The sequence below is a fragment of the Triplophysa dalaica genome, chromosome 14 (assembly GCF_015846415.1).
Source record: "Triplophysa dalaica isolate WHDGS20190420 chromosome 14, ASM1584641v1, whole genome shotgun sequence".
NCBI classification, from domain to species: Eukaryota; Metazoa; Chordata; class Actinopteri; order Cypriniformes; family Nemacheilidae; genus Triplophysa; species Triplophysa dalaica.
Window position 1 is genome coordinate 12,213,551 of NC_079555.1, and position 24,697 is coordinate 12,238,247.

The 24,697-nt window shown below is 37.1% G+C and overlaps 2 protein-coding genes and 1 pseudogene across 2 annotated transcripts; all 3 read right to left on the bottom strand.

Moving 5' to 3' along the window:
• Window positions 1-2,540: 2,540 nt before the first annotated feature.
• Window positions 2,541-5,695, bottom strand: LOC130435960 (extracellular calcium-sensing receptor). The gene is made up of 6 exons (XM_056766856.1): window positions 5,556-5,695; window positions 5,188-5,473; window positions 4,057-4,878; window positions 3,755-3,976; window positions 3,542-3,665; window positions 2,541-3,454 (listed from the first exon to the last, which is right to left on the bottom strand). The coding sequence occupies exons 1-6, from the start codon at window positions 5,672-5,674 to the stop codon at window positions 2,541-2,543; spliced, it is 2,487 nt and encodes an 828-aa protein (XP_056622834.1). The 5' UTR covers window positions 5,675-5,695.
• Window positions 5,696-16,071: 10,376 nt separating this feature from the next.
• Window positions 16,072-19,961, bottom strand: LOC130435532 (extracellular calcium-sensing receptor-like). Its single transcript, XM_056766226.1, has 5 exons — window positions 19,683-19,961; window positions 18,146-18,952; window positions 17,482-17,709; window positions 17,189-17,312; window positions 16,072-16,976 (listed from the first exon to the last, which is right to left on the bottom strand). The coding sequence occupies exons 1-5, from the start codon at window positions 19,932-19,934 to the stop codon at window positions 16,072-16,074; spliced, it is 2,316 nt and encodes a 771-aa protein (XP_056622204.1). The 5' UTR covers window positions 19,935-19,961.
• A 1,164-nt stretch (window positions 19,962-21,125) lies between these two features.
• Window positions 21,126-24,099, bottom strand: LOC130435450 (extracellular calcium-sensing receptor-like; annotated as a pseudogene).
• Window positions 24,100-24,697: the final 598 nt, after the last annotated feature.

Sequence of the window (24,697 nt, forward strand, 5' to 3'; positions counted from 1 at the left end):
CAATCTAATGAGATGGATAAGATAACGAGCTTCAAAGTTAAAAAAATATATAATTTCCTTGATCTTTGAAATGGTCTTAATCAGTCAGTATTAAAGATATCAAAGTTATATTTTATTTATAATGATGGTTATTTTTTCTTTTCAAAACAAGGTACAAAGATAGATATTTTACTGATAAAAGCAAAACAGAGGCACACAGACTGCTCGTTGAAGTGTTGGATGCACAAGTAAGGCATATATTTTACTGAAAAAATTTTAACAGTGATCACAGAGCTTTCATATCAGTTTTATAAAGCTTAAAGCATCGAAACCGGGATCGGCTGATCATGATTACAAAAAATCGGTACTCGGTATCGGCTGCAAAAATCCTGATCGGAGCATCCCTATCATTCTGAACTTCTAATAATCACATTCCCTCATTCTTTTTAATCGTCAATGCATTGCACACTGTAAACCCGGATAAGTTGGCAATACTCAAACATTTTGAGTTTTTTTTAGAGAGTCATTGGTTTTAAGCAGAACTTTCAAATTTTGATTACTGTCAAGTTAAAGTTCTTACCAAATCTTAGCAAGTGTGACTTAAATATTTAATTGATCCTTTTTATGAAATTAAGTAGACAGAACTTAAACAACTACACCAAAATTGCAGTTTCAAGTTAACTAAACTAAATTCTTTCAGTTTTTTTTTTATTTAAATGTAACTCTTCGACTTATGCAGCCTTAAATGACCTAGAAGAGATTGATCTCAGAACTGGCATTAGCACAGTCTCTGCTCACTGGTAACATAACACATGTCAGAGGTCAAATGTAGCATCGCAGAGCCTAATCACGTGCACCACTCTTCAAAACAATGGTAACCACAAAACTGAAAAATATATCAAACTCTTCTAAATATCTAAGACAAGTGAACATTAAAAAGTCTTTAATTTTACTAAAAACATGTAAATGAATCATATTTTAAAAATGTACTCTGCTAGTGCAGTCTGACGCAACGCATGGGAATTGGAAATCCTTTTTGAACAATTGTGTTGAATTAACTTGTTTAAATTAAGTAAATTGAACAAAGAGTAAATACATTTTTTTTGAGTTTTAGTAAAAACTTAAAGTGAATAAAAAATAATCATTATATTTTATTCAAAAGTAAAATAGTGTTTCAGGAACTTAAAATATTTAAATTATTTACTTTTTTAATCTGTTTGATTATTTTGAACATTTGGGCTAACAGTGTAGATGGACAAATCCAATCAAGACAGTACAATACTAACCCCAGCATAACGCTTGATGTTTGTTTTTTTGCTTGTGCTTTCTCTCTTTTGCTGTGGGTTCTTTCATTTTCATTAGTAACTTCACACAAGAATAGCCACATTACATGTCTTTATATCTTTAACGCAGATGAATCAGCGCGCTGTTACTTGTTGCGCAGTGATGAGTACTTACTTCAAGCAAGTGAAAAATGCATAGTAATGGCCCCAATAGGCCGTGTTTGATATGTATTCATGATTTACTGGACAAAATGTGCGCAGGTTTGGCCTACACAAACTTGGAGAGTTGTCGGTGTTAGTAGTTTTAAAACCTGGTAGTTATTCTGTTGCAGGCCCACTTAATGGACTACATTTAGAGAAAGCTTTTAAGATAATCTTTAGATGATGACACCTTTCTGGGTCAAAATCACAAAGTTGATGTTCATTTCGTGGTGTTGACTGCATAATTTGGTGATCAGAAGATACACACATCATGCCCATGGCCAGGTGTGAAATGTTTCCTAACTCCTACCCTCCTACCCTAAACTCTATGGCAATAGTTTATTTAATAAACGCTTTACTTATGACGTCGATTGACAGCTGTGCATTTGAGTTCTTGAAATTTATTGAGTAATTAAAGCAACCTTTAGAAATCTCAAAGACTATAAATTTCTAGTTTGATACATTTGGTCAATTAATTTAAGAAAATTATAAATGTAGTTTATTACCATTTTTTAAGATTTTGTCTTATTGGGCATGGATATAGAACATAAAGCTTTTAAAAAGCCTTTTAAAGACACATAAGGAAAATGTTTCCTTACTCTGGTTGTATTCGTAAATTTTTCAATTATATAAGGCAGTGGTTCTCAAATTTCATTGTTGTAAGACTCCTTTTGTGTAGAGTGCATCGCTTCGCGGCCCCCCAAATCAAGACTTGTAATCTTAAACTTAGATTTTTAATTAAACCAAAAACATATTCAGTTATACAATGCTAAAACATGAATTATTTTGATAATTTTTTTCTGATCGACCAAAATGCACGATACATTTCATAAAATTGCACGATACATTTCATAAAATTGCCACAAAATCTGTGGCCCCTGTGGATCCATCTTGTGGCCTATTTATATATAAACGTATATGTATATTCAAAGACTATATAATTTATATAAGACTATGTAAATACATTTAATGATTTAAAATGCATGAGATATACTAAGACTTTATAAAAGTTGACAATTTTACTCTTAAGGCCAATTTATTGGTCAGCTTTGATTGTTTTGAAATGACGTATGGACCTCAAAGACTTGCCTTTCGAAGTTTTCCCATCAAGTGTTTTTTAGTATTTCTCTCTGGTTTTATGAGAATAATGTAACATTTTGGCACAAATATACTCAACAGTAGGCCATAGGCAGATGACAAAATTGCAAAAATCTCCACTGCAACTGTGTACTTCCCAGGTGAACTGATGTAAGCAGGTATAAATGTTGCCCAGACAGCACAAAATACAAGCATACTGAACGAGATGAATTTGGCTTCGTTAAAATTATCCGGTAGCTTCCTAGCTAGAAACGCCAGAACCAAACAGATAGCAGCGAGAAGGCTAATATATCCTAAAACTGCGTAAAATGCCGCATCGGATCCTGTATTGCATTCTAAAATGATCTTTTTATTGTTGTACTTAAGAGCTCTATCAGGAAATGGTGGGCTAATTTTAAGCCATAGTATACAGATGACTATTTGAACTGCAGTGCAAGAGAAAACAATGATTCTTTGTTGTACGGGCCCAAACTTTCCAGCCATATTATTTCCTGGTAATGTGGCTCTGAAAGCAGTGACAACTACTATGGTTTTCCCCAAAACACAAGAAATGCAAAGGGCAAAAGTGAACCCGAATGCTGTGTGACGTAGCATGCATGACCAGATGGTCGGCTCGCCAATGAAAGTAAGCGGACAGAGGAAGCAAAAGAACAGAGAAACAAGTAGTAGTGAGCTCAGCTCTGAGTTGTTCGCTTTAACTAGTGGTGTTTCTCGAAAGTGTATGAAGACAATAATAGTGGCCAAAGTAAGACTAGCTCCAAATAGGGATAAAGCAGTCAGAATTATCCCCATTGTTTCTGTATACGATAGAAACTCAGTGGCTTTTATGACACACTTGTCTCGCCTCTCATTCGACCAGTATTCTTCCAGGCACAGAATGCAATCTGCTGCTCCTGTGAAGTGCAGAAAAACAAGACATTGTGATGTTGTTGTAATTGATGAGGGGTATTTAGGCAGTGCAGGTGAATTTAAATCGGTACCTGTTGTATTTGATATGGAACCATCAGCACATGGGATGCAGTCAAAGCAGCACACTGGCCGTCCTTTGATTTGTGCTTTTCGTGTGCCATTTGGGCAGGTTTCCGAGCAGACAGACTTCGGTATCTGACAAAACAATGTGTTAGATAATGTATGACAACAGAAAAAAACTAAGACTGTTTGCTTGCATATGTTAAAGAGTAATGTTTTAGTACCAAATTTCCTGTGTTCCAACGGATGTAATCCTTTTTTACTGTAAGTTTATATGTTCCATCTGTGGAGGTGCTGAAATGACCCACTGCAACATGAAGCACCTCTCCATCTCTTAGCTGCCAGTTTATGAGCTCATACGATGCGGGTGGATCTCCGTTCTTATCAAAGAACACTTTTTCTCCATAGTCGTCTACAAAATTCACCTTCTGCAAGCGATCGCTGACCTTACAATGAATTACGGTATTGTTAAACCATTAATGTTTAAAAATGATACTTATACTTTGTATAACTTATATTTTCCAACCTGTTTAGGAGTTATTTGTGATATGTTTAGACACTGTTTTGTGACATTATTTTCATCTGTTTTGCAAAAAATCACTTTATGAATGGCATGTGCAATGGCATACACGGCTTGATAAACATTATATGCTACTCTCAGTTGTGATACATCGAAAAATTTGTCAGTGTAATTAAGTTTTTCTTCTCCTTTACATATTTGATTAAGCTTAACATTTGCAGATGGTGTACAGTTAAGACAGGGTTTACAGCCGGCCATTGTTTCCCAGAAGTCACTGACAAACATAGATTGTGAGGTAGAATAAGGACTGATGTTTTTCAAAAAAGGTCCTAGTTTGGGCATTGCCATCTTTCGTACCACAAATCCAACTGTCCCTCCAAAAGACTTAAACATTTCCGGGGTAGATGGCCTGGCTGCAGTTACCCACGCTTCACTTGCAATCCACTGAATTCCTGTGATGTTTAGTCTCACAACTTCTTTCATTAGAGGATAAAGATCTCCCTCTGGCACAAATGCCAGGATCACTTTTACTGCAGATTGTTTTATCAGTTCAACAACCTCGTTGATTTTATTCTGGGGATATGTTCGTAAAATTGTGCCAACAAATGCAATACAAACTCCAATTTTTTCAACTTCCTTTGTGAAGGCTGATATTCCGTTTCTTCCATAATCATTGTCAGACTGTAAAGCTCCGATCCAGGTCCATCCGTGTTGCTGTACAAGAGAAGCCAATGCCTTTGCTTGGTAGTAGTCACTTGATATTGTACGAAAAAATGTTGGATATTTACTTCTGTCACTTAAACATGCACATGTTGAAAAGTAACTCACCTAAAATGAATAAACAAAACGTTTTAAATGTAAATGATAAAATTTGTATTAAACATCAAAAACATGTCAAATCTGTCATTTACTTAGCCTTGTGTTCTTTCAAAACAGTATGACTTCTTTCATGTAACAATAACGTAGAATATTAATGACCTCACATCTCAGTCCCTATTTAGTATCATTGTAAGAGCAGCATTAACATACTGGTTTTGAAGCACATGAGGATATGTAAATGTTTTTGGGTAAACTGACCGTTTAAAACCATCAGGAGCATGTAAAATGCAATTACTCATCAAGAATGATTCATTTTACCATCGGCACTCTGAATGGTCCGAGTGTTCCAGCAACAGCTAAAGATTGTGATGATCCTGATTCAGCTACAAGAGCTGTTAGTGGAAGGTGACACTGCGTTGTAGATTTCTCTTCCTCCTGCTCACTTAGCAGCATGAGGGCAGCACGTAAAACATTAGTGGGAGAAGCACAAGAGTCCATTATTTTATATCCCAAAGAAATATTAGGAAGCAAAAACTCATTCCGGTTTATCTCATCTAGTGCAAACATCATGACCTGAGTCCAACGGAAAGCACGCAGGTCAAATCTGTGTAGAAGATTTGTGAAAAACATCAAACATGATTATTGAGATTTTTTTTTTTTTAATTACATGCATGCTTTGAACTTACCCATTACATTTAACTCTTGGCATTTTTCTTTCAAATGATGCAATTAAATTTTCTTGTTTGTTAAAAATGGGAAAAATTCCTCCAATCATGATATCCCCAGTTTTGAAAATATAAGGCATTTCAAATTTATTAAGCAGCTGGCATGCGAAGCCAATTTGTACGGATAGCAGACAGGAGAAAAGAAAAACATAAACCCTTCCCATGGCTGTGCATTGGTTCAAAAAGAATAAGGCTGACTCTGAAGTTCTGGCTCACTTAAATAGATTATCTGTCCTTCTGTAGTGAAAATTGGCCCATTCTGGCAGGGTTCCAGCTAGTGTTATGATATTCCCTGGTGACCTGGTGTGGTAATATGCGCATGCTCATCTCAATTGTAGAAATATTCAAAGAAATTGAAAATGTAACAGTAATGATGTATCGCATATTGTGATCGGTACGATAAAGTATGTTTCTTTGAACTATGGCGATTGTTTTACGATATAATGTCATGTGCACCTGCGTCAACATATATAATGGTAATGTTTTGTTTATTGTTTTAATATTTGGCTTTTAATGCTGTAAGAAGTTAGGTTAAACGAGTGGAACACCACCGCATATATGAAAACAGCGTCTGCCAGGGGCTGCAACCTTCTAAGGTCGCCGACTTAAGAACGAGGACTTGGTCTTCAAACCCCGCAGCCTCAAAAGTCGAACAACTGAACTGAAATGAGATGGCCTGGCCTCACGGGTGATTTCCTAATTGTGTCACCTGTTGCTCCTGTTGCGTGGTGACGGCAGCAAGACACGTTTCTGACTTTTTTAAGCATTTTTTTTATTTTAATGAATATTCGGAATGGAACAGTATAATAAAGTGGGCGTAACACACAGGGTTTCTGCCTATCTCATATTAATCTTGAGTACCTATAGAGTAGTATTGCGTAATTCGTATCTTCGAAGAGTATTTAGTTTGGTCACATTTGTAAAAGATAGATACAGCTTTACAATTGTTTCCGAAAACATATGGCGCGTGCGGGGTGGGAGGGTTAGGCTCACGATCTCCAAATCCAGCATTATATCCACAGTTTATATAACATTCATCACCCAAATGCAGTGAACAAACAAATACCCGAACTCCGAATTATGAGTTCTCCAAGGCATTTTGAAACAAATATGGTGCAGGATTTTGACGTTACCTACAAATGTAAGTACAATAATTTAGTTTGTATTTGTTTTAGACTACTTTGTCAGTGAAAAATATATTTAAGATGGTTAAGATACAGTATAATATCATTTAGTTTACAGGAAAATGTACTTAATATGTTTAAAAATGTTTCTTTTATCATATACTTCCTTTATTTATACCAAGTGGAGTGAACACTAAACACTAAAACGGTGAAATAAGACATAATAACACAATATTTTTTTGTTTGTTTATTTTCAACAAACGAACGCTGGATTCAGAAAGCACGTGTGGCGTTGTCAAGGTAACATTTGGCAAGTCATTCCCTTTGTGAAGGGAGTTCCAAATACATAATGAGAGACAGAAATGGCATATACCCTTCAAACAGTTCACTTCAAGGGCTCAACCCTTCGTTGAAGGGAGTAGGGCATAGGGATGCTCTCATACGTTTGGAAAATGCCCTAGGTTTCAGCGACGTATAGAAACATTGTGAAATCTGAAGTTCTCTTCAGTTTTAAGGTGTTTATGCTGCAAAAACTGCTAAAACAATGTACCTGGGGTACCTGTTACAATTAATCCAGGTGTCCTGAAAGGATGAGGAATGGAATTTCTTTTATTCAATTTCCCAAACCTACACAAAAAAAGAGCAAAATGTGGGCGCAGTAACCCGATTCAACTCCAGTCCCAGTGAAGACAAAACGTTTATTTTCTAGTTGTCATACTTCCACTAGTTACAGTTTTAATCTGCAGATCGTTAAAGAATGAGTGGTTGATTTGGAAAGGTGCTAATTTTAGCCTGCTAGCACTGAAATTATAATCCCACCCTCTATGCGATTCGCCGACCAAAGCCACGCCTACTCCAAACCAAACACATGAATGTATTTCGTAAATCCACGTAACAAATTACAAACTAAATATATAAAATTATTCTCAAAGCATGTACATACCTGTCCAAAAAAAAGCAACCATGGTATGGTCCTTCAGACCCTTTGCCTGCCGGAGCTGTCTTCATCGAGTAAAAGCTGAACCGATATGATTCAAATGCTTCCATTTTTCATAATCCAGAAGTTTCTTCGTCATTGCTTTTTCAAAAAAACTGATTATTCGTTTGTAGATTAAATTGTTGTCGGTTCCTCAGTAAATTTGATTGTTGCTGATTGTTCACCATTCTCCCTGCATTGATACAGTGGACGTGAGCGTGCTGATGGCGTCAAATGTGCGTAGTGGTATGCAAAATACGTTGGCTGAAAATGTACACATCCCTTGAGTCGCTTTTTTTTAAACGTGTCACTCCACTTCTTGTCTGGTGTGCGATGTAGGGAAGATTAAATTAAATCTTTAATTTTATAATTCTTTAACAAAATAACCAGTATTATTTAGGTAAATTAATCTATTGTGAATTTCAGGTTTTTTTACATTTTGTGTAAATGTCGATTCCATATAATATTAATAAAGTTATAATCGTGAATAGGGTTGCACGGTCTACTTGTGTTATGGTAGCATTGCAATGCCAAAGCTTCAAGAATTTGTGTTTATATTGTCGGAGCCAATAGCCTTTTGGTTAGTGCTCCGATTTAAGGCGCTGTTGCGCTCCGGGTGACCCAAGTTCGAGTCCCGGCTCATAGTCCTTTCCCGATCCCACCAGTGGCGGAGCCAGAGGGGTGTCCTGGGTGGCACTGGACCCCTCAGACATCTGATTTGCCACCCCGAGTGCCACCTCACATTTTATTGGGCAGTTTAATGATGATTGACATCTCATTTCACCACTTACTGAAAAAGCGTCCGGTGCCGCGCGCAGCTTTCAGATTAATCAACGACGAAAGTGATGCGAGTAACAGAAGACTAATGAAATTTCGCACACAAGGTTAGTTTTCAGACTAGGCATCGGGATTTTGTTTGCCGAAATCATTTTGAAATTGAAGTCGCTGTATGAGTAAACACGAATGTTGGCGCTAGACGGGTTAATCAGATAAGAGAGATCGGTTCCCGATCTCTCTTATCTGATTCAGGTTTAGGTTTAGGTTTAGCCTAAACATTGTGTTTAACGTTACATTTGTGCTAGTTATATACACTTAAACAGTGCAGTGCCAATACATTTCACTATTTTCCTGTTTACTTAATGTAGCCTAACGTCAGCTACAGCCACCACCATTGTTTTAATGTTAAGCTAACTTTGAAATTCTTAAGCTATGTATCTGGTCGTGATACTCAAAAGATTACCTCAATTGCAAATAGCCTGTTTACATATCATAAAGGGCTAATAAAATACAGCTAAATTACTCCATAGTTCGGCCAGCCATGTAACGAATCTAGTTGTGTGTTACGAGATACAGACTCTGACAATTCATGGTAGTTGAATATATTTTTTTAAGCCAAATCACGTTACAAACACCAGGTTAGGTAAATTATATTATTATTTCTCTTTTGATGCCAGGTTAGGGTTACACCTAGAGATGCGCAGATAAGCTGTCACCCGCATCCGCTGCTTCAAATAAATTATCCACGCGCCCGCATGTATAATTTTCTCTGATATAGATATCCGCACCCGACCCGGATCCGATCGTCACTTTAATTACTCAGTAAATTTTCTAGCACTCTCTTTGTCTGTAAATGCTTAAATCTAATCTTTCGATTGAGCACACACATGATGTACCATATAAGAGGTAACAGTCTTATTGCGTTCATATACATACAGTGCCTCACAGTCGTTGCATATTACATACCCAGCACTTGATTCATCCTTGTTAATCCACTTCGCTAAAACGCTCCCACACGGTACTTTTCTTTCCTACCTTTCTTTTGTCCTCTACCACCGCCACGGGCTCATTTCTTTTAAATTACTGCAAATTAGCGGCTGATTAAAAATTCATTCAAAACATATTTGTATTTTTTGAGAAATTTTGTTTATATTGTATATGATATCATACACCGGCGACCCACCCGCAATTAATCAGAATGTATTTTTTTATTACCCGACCCGTCATCCGCAGCGCCCGCGGATTTAACCGCCATCCGCACATCATTATTACACACTGACTTTCTATCATGGTCTATGGACTCCCTGAAGTTGCCTTGGCCACCCCCAGGACACCCCATGTGAAAAACTCTAGCTCGGCCACTGGATCCCACCCGCCCTCTCACCCACTCCGTTTCCTGTCCTCTCACTGAAAGTGCCAAAAAACTCATAATATTTTATTGTATATTAATTCTATTAAAATAAATTAAAATCACTTGACAGTTATTGATTCTTTGCAGAGGTCTACCATAAAGTTTATGTTGTTGCCGCTGAAACGGTCTATAAATGAAATATGTCACTCATTTGAATGAGTTCCCATGTGAAAAAATAATCTAGTGTACTTTAGTAGCTGTTTACTATAGTACATAAAAAATGTTTCGTCTAGATCTGTGTATTTAGAAAATTTTGGTTTATTTTCTAGACTTGAATCATGAACATGGCGCAGCTCCTGATACTTGGTATCTTGATACTTTAGTTGGTATAGTATCGTAAAATATGTTGTGACAACCACTATCATGTATATCTACTGATTTCCAGGCCCCTTACTTTTAGACCATTGCATTAATGCATTCTTTTCTGCCATCTAATTGTCATGTCCACCATTTTTAAGAGTTTAAGAGCCTTGCATTGCTTATTCCTAACTTTTTAAAGACATTCAGAAGTGCCTTTAATATTGGGGACATATTGTGTTTGGAGAATGAAAATTAAGCACTCGCTTGCAGCTAATATAGTGATGGGGTTTTCATGCCTATTTATGCATCGCCTGGTAGTAGAAAGCAAATGTCAGTTTAGCAGAATAGCACAGCTCTACTTAAAATAGTTAAATCAACATAATGGGAGACGTATCAGAGTTCAAAAGAGAAATTGAATCAATATCATGGCATTCTCTGCACCCACTACTTATGTTAGTTGAACATCTTCCATGGCCTGTGTGGTCATTTTGTGAATATGTTTCTTTTTATTTGGAGGAGGGAGTGAGGAAACTGATTTGCGATCTAGGACACAAGTAGGACCTCTGTAATTTTGTGGTATAAATGATTGTAGTTAAAACATAAAATGTTGTTACAAAAAGGTTTTAAACAGGCATTACGTGATCTGAGTAATAAAGCAGCCAGTAAGATGCCAGCATATATTGGAACTGTTGTTTCATAAAGAACCCCGATGCTCGGTAAAGTGGAATTTTTAATTAATCAGTCTTTATTTTAAAACCATCCCTTTGAGATACCTTCCGATAATTAATGTATTTACATAATTTTATCATCAAAAATTTCAGAAAATAATTATATGTGAATCAATGTTGCCACCATATATCAATCTCAGAAATGTTCCTCTTAAGAGTTTGTTGTTGTCTCTGACCCTCTTAAACAGGCCAGCTATACATTAATAATGCTGTGACCTAATAGTTTGTGTAAGTGATATTCTTGTAGTCAAACACACAACTGCATGGATGTTCAGTATTGAATAACAGGCAGTTGTGAAAAGCATGTTACATACAAGAAATGTAAGAATAAAACTGAGCACCAGGTGACCCAAAATAGTACAGAAACCAATTGCTGAGAACCCATAATATTCTAACGTTTGATCTTGGTAACCGTTCATAATCCCGTTAAAGCAAGGGTAATGTATTAAAAACCAAAACACAAGGACACCAATCTGTTTGAGAATAAAGACAGAAACACCGAGTCGTGGTGGCCATGGCCCAAACCACTTCATTACATTACTGCCTGGAATTGTAGCCTTAAAGGCCATTAACACAACTATTGTTTTCCCCACAACGCAGGAGACACAGAAGACAAAAGTGATCCCGAACGCTGTGTGGTGAAGTTTGCATGAACATCCAGCTGATTGTCCAGTAACAGGAAGGGGATTTAAAGAGCACCATGACATTGTAAAGAGCAGCAGAAAACTTAGATTTGAGTTCCTGATTCTGTGGACTGAAGAAAGTCTTTGCTTATAGTTGACGTATATCAGAATTGCTGTCTGTCCAATTAAAAGTATAAAAACAGTCACAAACAACATTCTCATAAACCAATGATGAAACGGCCCTCTGCTGAGTAGTTGAGTGCAGATCTGCCAGTGTAGCGGATTGGTCACTAGAAGTACAAATAAAATGTATAAACGCATCAATTTGATATGTTAGGTCAAATCAACAGTGTTCATTACTGCATACAACCTCCTTAAGCACAGAATACACTCAAAACACAAAATACAGTTTACGCCTCATGTTATTTTAAAACAAAATACAAAAACAAAGACATGTCACCTTTTTGGTCTTTGTAGATGAGCATATTTGCTTTGAGGAAACTTTTAGTCACCTGGTTTAACTCCCTCTGTCGCTGCATTGGACATGGCCATATGTGTATGCACTGTCAAAAAGAACATTTATTCATTAACATTGCATGTTGCATATTAGTTTTGCATTTAATGCACTTTTTATAGATCTTCGGTATCCATTCATTTATGCAATCACTTTATGAAAAAGAAGATATGCAGTAATTTAAAAATATTTGTAAAGCAGGCTTCTTTCTGTACCTGCCAGCTATCGCCTTTTCCTCCCATAAGGGAGATTATGCATAAAGACCTGTGGAGTGACAGTACACACTTGAAACCCATAGTAGTACACACACAGATCGAGGAGGGCAAGACACAGTCTGTAAGCCAGGGAGATGTCCACATTTCTGCTGCCCGGGACACATCAACGCTTTCACAAAACATAGTCAGTCCCAGGTCTTTCGACTTTAGAATGTTTTCCTCTGTGAAGTTAGCTTGCATGAACCAGGCTCCAGTTCTCTTCCTCAGTTTATCCATCACATACATCTGCTCTTTTGCAGTCACAAAAAGATCAACTTTGAAGTAGCACACACAGCTCATCACTCTCGTGAGAGTTTTGACATTGAGTTTATAGACCATGTGCAGTGCATTAGTTAAGCAGTTGTCTGAGATTTTCCTATTTTTCTGGGAAAGCAGATCAACAGGAGGAAAGTGGTGACTGTCCACAAATGTCAAGATCAGGAGATACACATGGCAGTAGTTTGTACACGGCCTTGAAGATGAATGGGAAACCTAAACAAAAAATAAGAAAAGGGGAGATAATTACAGTACAAGAGGTTTAAAGACAGATTTCACACAGTTGGACAATTTTTTTTTAAAACGAGTTTCCAATAGTAGCTGAAGATTTACAGTTTGCATTGCATGTCATCTTCCCCTTTCTTGAATTTACTTGGGCATTCTGTATTAACACCTCATGCTCACCTCATGTAAGCCCAGAGTGTTCTGCTTAGGCTCTAATGTGTGTTGCACATCCAGGTTTTGCAGTTTCAGTCCACAGAGGCAGAGACAGAGTCCTGAGCATCTTACAATAACAACTTGTACTGTGATCACTTCAAGTTTTTTCACAGGATGAATCATCAAATATGTAGAACATTCTTCTACCATGCAGCTAAAATAAGATTACAAACAGAAGAACTTACACCCTTTGGAAGTAAATGCAATAGGGTCTAATACAGAAAAATATTTCATGGTTAACTGCACAGTTGAACCATAACATCACATATATGAACAGTTGCAATGTATAAATCACATCTCCATCTTTAATTGTTAGGCAACAGCAAGTGTTGGATCAATGTTAAGTACAAACATATTAACATAACAATACATCAGCAATGAGAAGTTGTGAATAAAAATAAATAAATAAGCAAATCATACCCACCCATCACATGTCATGGGTTCATGACTTGTCACAAAGGCTCTGCTAACTTTGACACCTCTGTGTTCATTCTGTCTCTCTGCATCTCCCAGGCTTACTGATCTACAGCAAGGGTTCAGTGCTCTTGTCAGAAGAGCAAGTAGAACCACAGTGGCTCCTCTCATCTCAGAGGCTGGGCTGGTGTGGAGTTCTTCTTCCAGATATCTTGCTAGATTTATACACTCCATAAGTGACGGAGGAAGGGACAGTTTGTGGGCAGCACAAGGGCCAATTCCCAGAGGTGAATGCAGTGCACAAACACTTTTAGAAAATACCAGCACCAGCCGAAAAATTGGAAATGTACATTTTTTCATTTGGCAGATGTGTCTTATAAATGAACATTTCACGTTCGCCTTAAGAGCCAACAATTATCAAAGTACACTGGTATGTTTACAAGTAGATTTATTACATAACTTAATTAAAACATTAAAGGGATACTCCACGCAAAATGAAAATTCTGCTGTGAATTACTCACTCTGAAGTCGTACAATAACCCTAGGACCTCCATTCATCTTTTAAACACAAATTAGGAAAGTTTTGATGAGGTCCAAGAGCTTTTTGACTCCCTGTTGCAGCATAACCATCACTCACAGTGCAGAAAGTGGGTAAAGACATATAGTATAGACACAATAGTCCAGGTGACTCCAGTGGTTCAACCTTAACTGTATAAAGCAACAAGGATACTTTTTGTGCACAAACAAATAAAAATAACGATTTTATTCAACAATTACCACATGACCGCCTCAGAGCCCAATGCGTGTCTTGAAGACCACATGACACATGCATGTGGTACTGATGTAGAACGGCGGCTTCTGTGTCAGCTCAACATGCATGAGTCGTGAACGGCGGCTCCAGCGCCTGGCCAACACGCATGAATCGTGAACGCTGGCTGCTGCATCATCATATGCGTTATAGATTGACACGGAAGTCAGGAAATTGTTGAGTAAAGCCGTTATTTTTTGGTTGTTTGCGCACAAAAAGTGTCAAGTCTGTTTATACAGTTAAAGGTGCAATGTGTGATATTAAGGAGGATCTATAGACAGAAATGTAATATAATATACGTAACTATATCTTCAGCGTTGTATAAAAACCTTACATAATGAAGCGTTGTGTTTTTTATTAGCTAAGACTGAAATATTTTTGTCTATATAACCACAAACTGTCCCTTACATGGAATTTACCATGTTTGTTCCTACAGTAGCCATAAATGGGCAAACTGCTCTTCAGAGCGCATTTCATAAATATTATCTTCCTTGGCAAAGAAGTGAAAATGTGATGAAGTATATTTCCTGTGTAAGCCACTATAGTTTTCAAAAGGGAGGGGTGAAATGAGCCATTGGTTGCAATTCGTAACCTCACCACTAGATGCCGCTAAATTTCACAAACAGAACCACTGGAGTCACATGGGCCGTGTCCAAAATCGCCCACTATACCATCATTCACTATTCCCTAAATTAGTTCACTAGTATAGTCCACGTTAAGGAGCGGGTGAAAACTTGTTGCACTGGAAATGCTGTGGGCGCCATCTTCCGCCGAGACACGGGAATTCATTCAGCGTTAGCATCTCGATAGATAGCTAGGAGCTAGCTTTGAGTGAACATCGGTTGTACACTTGTTATTATGATGGATCATGGGATTGAATGAGTGCACTCAATAATATCCACTATGAATTCGGACACCACTATGATGAGGGATGTCTATAGGGGGCAATTTCGGACACATCCATGGACTATTTCAACGATGTCTTTCTTGACTTTCTAAGTTGCTGTCTATCGGGGGAGTAAGAAAGATCCTGGACCTCATCAGAACTATCTTAATTGTGTTCCGAAGCTGAACAGCAGACCTAGGGTTATAGTAGGACTTCAGGGTCAGTAATTCATGTCAGAATTTCCATTTTAGGGTAGAGTAAATAATTAAATTATATTTTAAATAATATCAACAATCTGACAAAATATTTAACACAACAGGGAATTTAAACACATATTAAGATAGACTATTTATGCACCATTTTGCAATTTAATTTTTATGTGAGTGAAAACAAGGCTGTGAGTGGTTTTGTTGTTGTATTTATTCTGTTTTAAAATATCTTGCTGAAATATATTAATATGCGAAAATCATAATTGGTTGACAAGTTTTTGAATACTTAAGAAGTCACATTTTAGAGGTGTCGTTTAAATCAAAGGTAGGAATTTTGTACACAAATAAATGTGTGTTTTATTTGGTACAATGCAGTAACAATTCTGAGGATCAATGATCAGATTACATTAGATACATTACTTTAAACAGATAAAAACATTTGATGTATGCATATGCCATGACTGCAAAACAAATCGTTATGACTGCTTACAGTACTTTCAAATGCGCTTGTGAAGTTCTTGCATTAGTGGGCCTACAGCCTTTTCCACTGGAGGGATATCATAAATGTGTCCTTCCGTGGGATGGCCAACTAGGTTTCGTTTTTTCACTGTTTGGTCTGATGTGTTCTTTACAACATTTACATTTTTCTTGTACCATGATTTGTAATAAATTAAAAAGTCTTTAATTTAATTTTATTACTTTTGAAAGCTTCAATATGTGCTGTTCCCATAAGTTCTTGTTAATGTGCCATTTTTCCTAGTAGATGTTTTTTCGTGTTGCCGTCCGGTCTTAAAAGAATGACATAACATTTTGGAATAAAAATACATAGCAGCAAACTATAACTGGAGGCCAGAATGGCAAATATCTCCACAGCTACTGTAAACTTTCCAGGTGTGCTTACGTAAGCTGGAATAAATGTGATCCACACAGCACAGAATATGAGCATACTGAATGTGATGAATTTAGCTTCATTGAAGTTATCAGGCAGCTTCCGAGCCAGAAAAGCCAGAATGAAGCACAAGATGGCTAGTACGCCAATATAACCCAGCACAGCCCAGAAACCTACAGAAGAACCTAAATGACATTCCAAGATTATCTTTTCTCTATCATGGTTAATGTTCATATATGGAAACGGTGGGTATATTGTCAACCAAAGCACACAAATAAGAACCTGTACAAGTGTAAAGGCAAGAACACTGAGTCTCTGTTGTAAAGGCCCAAACCATTTCATGACATTACTTCCTGGAAGTGTGGCCTTGAAGGCCATTAACACAACTATTGTTTTCCCCAGAACACAGGAGATACAGAGGACAAAAGTGATCCCAAACGCTGTGTGACGTAACATACAGGACCACTCAGTGGGGCGACCAATGAAAGTAAGTGAACAGAGAAAACACAGAGTCAATGAGAAGAGCAGCAGGAAGCTCAGCTCGGAGTTGTTGGCTTTTACTATAGGAGTGTCTCTGTGTTGAAAGAAAACTACAAATACAATCAAGGTTAGAAATGCACCGATTAACCCAAACATCATCAAAATGATACCCATGATTTCGGTGAATGACAGGAATTCCACTGTCTTTATGATACACTCATCACTTCTGCTATTGGACCAGTATCCAAAAGGGCACTTCAAACAGTCAGATGCATCTGGGTGTGGATGGAAATGGAATTGCAATAGAAATGAGTCTGTTAGGTCAAACATGCATCCTTTTGTTTAAAAACTGTTTTAAAAGAGATTTGGATGACAATATTGCATTTATTTTGTATAATTATTTAGATGTCAACGATTGTTAAATATCTCCATTTGATTCTCTTTCGGTGAACGGCAAGTGTTAAAAGAGCAATTAAGGAAATGTTACCTGTTGTGTTGCTAATCTCTCCTGGAGGACATGGAATACAATCATAACAACAGATGGGTCTTCCTTTCTGTACAGCCTTCCTAGTACCAGAGGGACAACTCTCACTGCAAACAGAGACAGGCACCTGCCACACATCAGGGAAAAGCTAGTGCACAATAATATAAAAATAATATGCTGTGTGACATGTTTGCACACGTTTATGCATGCTTGTCTTGTTGATTTATGCCTTTACAATGCATCTGAGCATGCTAACATGTTTTGATCTGAAAGTTAATCTGAACAGAGGCTCTTACGCTCTTTAGTCCACCTCCCCAGATGATGTTGACGGGGTTCATGGTAAACTGTTGGCCTTGGGGCTGGGTTGCATCATAGTAGCCAATTGTTGCCACCTCCATGGTGCCTTTTGTGACCTTTTGCAAATTTACCAGTTCATATCTTGCAGGGGGGTCACCTTGGCTGTCAAAAAACACAGTTTCTCCCCATTTCATGCTGAAATTTACAGTTTGTAAATAATGTAAAACCTGAAATAACAAAAGGTGATTCAAGGACATTTTGCTATATGGGAAAGCTATTAAATGCATTTTGTGTATAGGTAAACATGCTCTACATGGAAACATGTTTTAAAACAAAATATATAAAGTATTTAGTAATTTCATAGTTTATCATAGGTTTTTTAAATAGTTTTTTTAACTTAAGAACTGTGTTTTAGACACTAAACTGCTACACTGTATGGAAATCTACTCCACATATATGAACAATGATTTAATTTTTCATTATAGTTTAATTTTAAATAGCTGGCTTTAACCTATTAACCTGAAATAACAAAGATGATTTAGACATTTGAAAACAATACAGTATATTTAATTGTACATAAAATACATAATCAATGATTGCATAGTTTATATATAGTATGCTTTCATTTATTTTAATCAGTGTTGTTTATGTAAAGTATCTCACCTGCCAGGGTTGTATTGTCATGGTCTGGCCACACGTGGCATTACTAAAAGGGCCTTTTTGTTGCTTACATGAGAGTAAATTGTGTAGTGCATGAGCAACTGCATACACAGCCTGATAGACATTGTTGATGAATCTCAGATCAGACACATCAGTGAAAGGATGTTGAACATATGCTAAATTCTCAGAGCCATTACATTTCCTTTGCTCACTATTCGCACTAAATGAGCATTTAAATACATTTTCCCAGAATTCTCTGAGAAACGTGCTATAAGGGAACTGAGATGGATGCACTTCTTGTAGAAAAGGGCCTAGTCCAGGGATCTGTGCGTTGCGGGCAGTAAATCCTACAGACCCGATTAGCAGAGAGTGGCCCAGGCCGTCTGCAAGCGAATCATCTGTGATCCAAGCATCGCTTCCGATCCACTGCAGACCTGTAATGTTCTGCCTGTATAATTCCTCAACCAGCATCTTGATCTCTCTGTGTGACATGAAGGCCATTATTACCTTTGATGTGGAGCTTTTGATGATTTCTACTGTTTTTGTTAGTGAAGTTATTGAATATGTGCTTTCAAATGAGGCCGAGTACTCAATGCAAATGCCCTCCTCTTGAGCAGCTTTAATAAATGTGGTGATGCCATTTATACCATAATCATTTTCATTGCTTAAGGCTCCCAACCATGTCCAGCCGAAGTGTTTGACCAGCTGGGCCAGCGCTCGGCTTTGATAGTAGTCACTTGGAATGGTCCTGAAGAACGAAGGAAACTCTTTTCTGTTGCTCAGGCAGGCACAGGTGGCAAAATGACTGATCTGTTTCAAAAACATACTTTTGTGAGAACAGCATGCAAGTGATTTCTTTTGTTCACAGATTGACCTTTCTTTTACCATTCTTTCATCCTAATATAAAATACAGAATAATAAATAATGTGGATATGCATTTAAAAATGACATATTCTAACGTTTATTTTTTAGGTTTTCCAAAATGTTGAAAAAATATTCACATATATATATAAGATGTTTTAGAAATATTTATGTTGCTGGATTTTTTCTAGGTGTCTGTTCTAATAACGTAAATAGCTCATATTTATTACATTCAAGCATACAAAGTGCTTTAAAAATATTTTGAAATATTATGTATTATCAGGTTTTGAACAAATTTGTGAAGTCATGGTCATTAAAGTGAATAGGGCATAAACTAAATACTGATAACCTGTTAAATTCATTAACATTTGCTTATAATATAATTTGTATTGAAATATATTAAAAGAAAACAAAATGGAAGCATTTTACCACAGTAATATATTGTCATATTGTCCTCTTTACATTAACATTTATGCACTTAGCAGACGGTTTTATCAAAAGTGACTTACATTGCATTATACTATACAATTTGAAAGTACAATATATAGACTAATAATTAATAACAATATTTGGGTTAACAGAGAGGGACAATGAAAAAACAAATGGCATGAAGTATGGTGATTAGCTTTACTTCACATATAGCTGTATACTAAAGCTAAATTTGAGGGGTAAATCTTACTGTGGGTATATGAAATCGACCCATTATTCTCGCAAACCCAATGGTTGGAGTTGATGCCGAATGTCCTATAATAGCATGTGCAGTTTTAATCTTTGTGCAGTTTCTTTCATCAATGACAGGTTCTTGTCCATTGGAAAGTGCAAGTGCAGACTGAAGGATGAAGAATCCACAGGCATTATAGATTTCATATCCCAGTGTGTGGTTTGGAAGGATACTTGGATTTTTATTTATTTCCTCTATTGCAAAGATCATGGTGATTGCAAATTTAAGTTCCCTGTAATTGATACTTAATAAGGAGATAAAGATGCAACATGTTAGAGTAGAAATACATTTGCACAAAACAGTACATTTAGTGTAAACAAAGCATAACAATATAATTCAAGTTACACTACATTAAGACAATTAGTGTATAAAGTTATGCAATTTTGCCTATTAAAAACATACGTACTCCTTGCATTTTGGTTGAGGCGGAAAGCGGTTAAACTTCGGAATTACACCAGTATAACCGGTGTAAAATGTAAATATGCCCCCGATCTTTAGGTCTCCATCTTTTAGAAACTCAGGCAGCTGTGTATTGCCCTGTCGCCTGCAAACTTGCTGTTGTGCCCTGATGACCACTGACATGAACAGAAGCAACTCCAGATACAGCATTGTGGGTCTGATCTTCTCAAATGCTCTGTGACCAGATACAACATTCCGCCTTTATATAGCTTTAGCTGACACCCTGAACAGAGGATGTACTGTTCTTTACCTGCTATACATCAGTTTAACACAAGGTTAATTATTTTTTATTATTTCTTAAAGACTTGCAACGTTTTTACATCTTGTAGAGATGTAAAGCGAATTATTTCAAAGATTTTTTCATAGTGGTTTTCAGTTTGAGGACTTTTATGACGTAATGCTTCAGATATGATTTCAGCTATTTATAATGCTTGTTAGAGATGTTTGAAGGATACACGTCGGAATATTGTATGGCATCATTCATTTAAGTTGAGTAAACAGCATACAATTATAAATGAGTCTTAAATCCTTAAACTTTTGTTGCATATTTTGTTGCATTGGTATTGGACAGCGAGCATGCTGGAAATGTCTCAAAGTGGGACTGGAATAATTTTAAACTGCTTTGGTGTCAGTAAGACTGCATACCATGTGATTATGCAGACAATTATGCCAAAGAATTACTACACATTGTGACAATTGTTAAGTTGCGAAGATAATATTGATGGATATTTACCAAACATAGGCCTCTTTACAGTAGCCTATATTGCCTGTTATTCATATTTTGTTTTATACATTATTTCAGTAAAACGAAAAAGATAATTTAATTTAGAAATTAGAGAATATATACTGTAATAGAGAACAGAAACAAAAAATTAAAGCTAAAATTACAATCTTTATATAATGTAGTCTTAAATTTAATTTACATGACCACATGCATAATCATTACTTCCCCATCATGTGTTTCTTTGTGTTTTGCTCTGGCTTTAGTAAAATTATATAACATTTTGGGGCAAATATACAAAATAATAATCCAAAGCTTGAGGCTAAAATGGCAAATATTTCCACAGCTACAGTAAATTTTCCCGGAGAACTGACATAAGCTGGAATAAATGTGATCCACACAGCACAGAATATGAGCATACTGAAAGTGATGAATTTAGCTTCATTGAAATTATCAGGCAGCTTTCTAGCCAGAAATGCCAGAATGAAGCACAAGAGAGCCATTAAACCTATATAACCCAACACAGCCCAGAAACCAAAAGCTGAACCCACATTACATTCTAATATTATTCTTTCTTGATAAAGATTCATGTTCATAAATGGGTAAGGAGGGGATATTGTTAACCAAAGCACACAAATTATGACCTGTAATGAAGTGAAGGTAATGACACTAAGTCTTTGCTGCATGGGCCCAAACCATTTCATGACATTACTTCCTGGAAGTGTGGCCTTGAACGCCATTAACACAACTATTGTTTTCCCCAGAACACAGGAGATACAGAGTACAAAAGTGATTCCAAACGCTGTGTGACGTAACATACAGGACCACTCAGTGGGGCGACCAATGAAAGTAAGTGAACAGAGAAAACACAGAGTCAATGAGAAGAGCAGCAGGAAACTCAGCTCTGAGTTGTTGGCTTTTACTATGGGGGTATCCTTATGTATAAAGAATACTACAGCAATGCCTAATGTAAAAGATACACCCAACAAAGAAAACGCTACTAGAATAATTCCCATCACATCTTCAAATGACAGGAATTCTATAAGTTTCAGGACACATGTGTCTCTCCATTTGTTGGACCAAAAGGTAGAAGGGCACTTGAGACAAGTCAGAGAATCTGAGGATGTAAATTGAATATAACAGTTACTTTTTATCTGAGAACCCTCTTTCTTATTAATCTTGCTTTAGACATGAAATGTAGCATACCTGTCTCATTGCTGATTTCTCCATCTGCACATGGAATACAGTCATAACAACATATAGGTTTTCCTTTCTGAACAGCCTTCCTAGTGCCTACAGGACAGCTGTCGCTGCACACGGAAATAGGCACCTATAAAAGGTAACAGTTTACGCCAAATTACTCTATAAAGTTTCCAGCAAAAGCACACATACTGCTTTTTGAACTACAAGAATTACCTTGTGTTCATTTTGGGCCCAGACTATGCTTGTGTTGTTAAATGAAAGCTGTAAATCAGGTGGCAAAGATACATCATAGAAACCCACTTTCATAAATTTGGTTGTTCCATCCTTCCCCTGCTGCCAGTTTAAGAGGTCGTACCTCGTTGCCGGATCTCCGTTCTCATCAAAGTACACCTTTTCACCAGTTCCCGTAAAAAAAAATATTTCCTTTAAGGCATTAAGTACCTGAAGAGGAAAACCAAGTTATAATATATATATATATTTTTTAAACTTGACATGACTGCTTGAATATCTCTGCAGCTCATGCTACCTGCCACGTGTTGTTGATTTTATCCAGGCATTTGTTTACACCACCTTGGTTTAGATCCCATTTTGAACAGTTCATTGTGCGGTTTAGAGTATGAGCGACAGCATACACTGCCTTGTATACATTATTAGCGATCTGTAAATCTGTGACATCTGTGTATTGGTTCTGCACATTGATCAGGCTTTCATTGCCTTTGCATATATTACCACTTAATGCAGTTTCTTGTGAGGGGATTTTACATTCAAATACAGTTTCCCACAACTCTTTATACAGATCTACACCAGACGATGGGCTAAGTTTGGTAAGAAACTCCGCAAGGCCTCTTATTTCAGCTGTTGGGATGGAAAAGCCCATGGACCCTCTGAGAATGTGCTGCCATTTACCAGTAGCAATGTTCATATCAGAGATCCAAGACTCGCTACCAATCCACTGCAGGCCAGTAATATTCTGCTGGGCTAATTCACCCAGAAGAACTTCCATGTCCGAGTAAGATACAAAAGCCACAATCACTTTAGAGTTTGCACTTTTAACAATGTTCACGATTCTCAGAATTTCTTCTTTAGGATCGGTCCTGAAAAATGCTTCTGAAAATTCCACACACACTCCGAATTCTGTGGCTGCTTTGATAAATGTGTTCATGCCATTGTTTCCGTAGTCATTATCGCTGCAGAGAGCCCCCACCCATGTCCAGCCAAAATATTTCACCAGGTTGGCCAGTGCTCTGCTCTGGTAGTAGTCACTGGGAATAGTTCTGAAGAATGATGGGTATTTCTTTCTGTCGCTGAGGCAGGCACAGGTCGCAAAATGACTGATCTGCAGGATCCCCATTAAACACAATAGAATAATGTATTAGAAGGAACATTCTTACACGTTATTGCAAAATGAGTCGGTAAGAGCAATATCAACACATAAAAATACATACCACCGGTATGTGCAGAGGTCCAACAGTAGCTGATATGGCAATAGTTGGAGTTGAGGATGTTTCTGCGATGACAGCTTGGACTGTGTTAGGTCTTTGACAGGACAAGTGAGAAGCATTTTCCTCATTAACTAGTGACAGAGAGGCTCTGAGAGCCATTTCTATGGATCCACATGAATCATAGATTTTGTAACCCAATTTGACACCCGGAAGAATATCAGATCTGTTGTTGATTTCTTCTATGGCAAATACCATTGTCTGAGCATTCTGAAACTCTCTGAGGCTCAAACTATAAAATACAGTCAAAGTTATCATTTAGTCTTGCTTGGTCAAACAGGTCAGGAATGCAATGATTAAAATTCCTTCCGAAAATACCTTCTGGAAATTACAGCAATTATTTTAACTTAATTTGTACATGTCAAATAATCTCCATACAATATATCACTGCTCACCTCTTACATTTTGGCCGCTCTGGTCTTGATGTGAATGTGGGTATCATCTCCTCCCAGCTGTTGTGGAAGGAGAAGATGCCCCCAATTATCACATCCCCATCTCTTTTGAGCTGAGGGCTGTTTGGAGGCCCCCATAACTTGCATGGAGGGTCGGCTGCTCTCACCATTGTGAACAGAAGCCATGTGTGCAGGAACCCCATTCTTGCCCCTTATTAAGACGATAAACCACTGATGCGGTCTTATATAACACCGTTTTATTCCACGTTGTGGGTGTTGCTTTTACAAATGCATTGCGTGCTTTCTGCCTTGAAACGTAGCCAATGAGAATGAACCACATTCATACTTATAATCTTATACTGCTTTGGAAAATAAAGTGGAACGTAGGTTACATCATCTTTTAAACTTGACTATCAAGCAAACTAAACAGGAAATTGCTATGGCAGTGCCAGATGGCTGAGAGCATCACAGGTATGTGCAGAAATAACACAAGTAACAAAAGTCAAAGGCCTTCTAAATCTGATACTGATAAAACTTCAAAACAATTTAAACAACAAAATGTGCATTATGGCTGTAAGTCAGCAGGACTGGGATGCGGTTATAAGCACAAGGCCACAGCATGTGGATATGTAGAAATAATAGTACATTTGTGAATGTTATAGTGCTTTTTCAACAGTTCAAAGGACATTGCGCAGGTAA

Bases quoted from the DNA above. Each gene is read 5' to 3' on its own strand.
- LOC130435960 (XM_056766856.1), bottom strand. From the start codon at position 5,674: ATGCCTTATATTTTCAAAACTGGGGATATCATGATTGGAGGAATTTTT. The intron at 5,474-5,555 runs GTAAGTTCAAAG...TCTTCTACACAG, and splicing joins CCAAGAGTTAAATGTAATGG to ATTTGACCTGCGTGCTTTCC. The intron at 3,455-3,541 runs GTACCGATTTAA...TGCACTTCACAG, and splicing joins TTCCATATCAAATACAACAG to GAGCAGCAGATTGCATTCTG.
- LOC130435532 (XM_056766226.1), bottom strand. From the start codon at position 19,934: ATGATCTTTGCAATAGAGGAAATAAATAAAAATCCAAGTATCCTTCCA. The intron at 17,313-17,481 runs GTAAGAGCCTCT...GATGTGTGGCAG, and splicing joins GGGGAGGTGGACTAAAGAGC to GTGCCTGTCTCTGTTTGCAG. The intron at 16,977-17,188 runs GTAACATTTCCT...ATCCACACCCAG, and splicing joins AGAGATTAGCAACACAACAG to ATGCATCTGACTGTTTGAAG.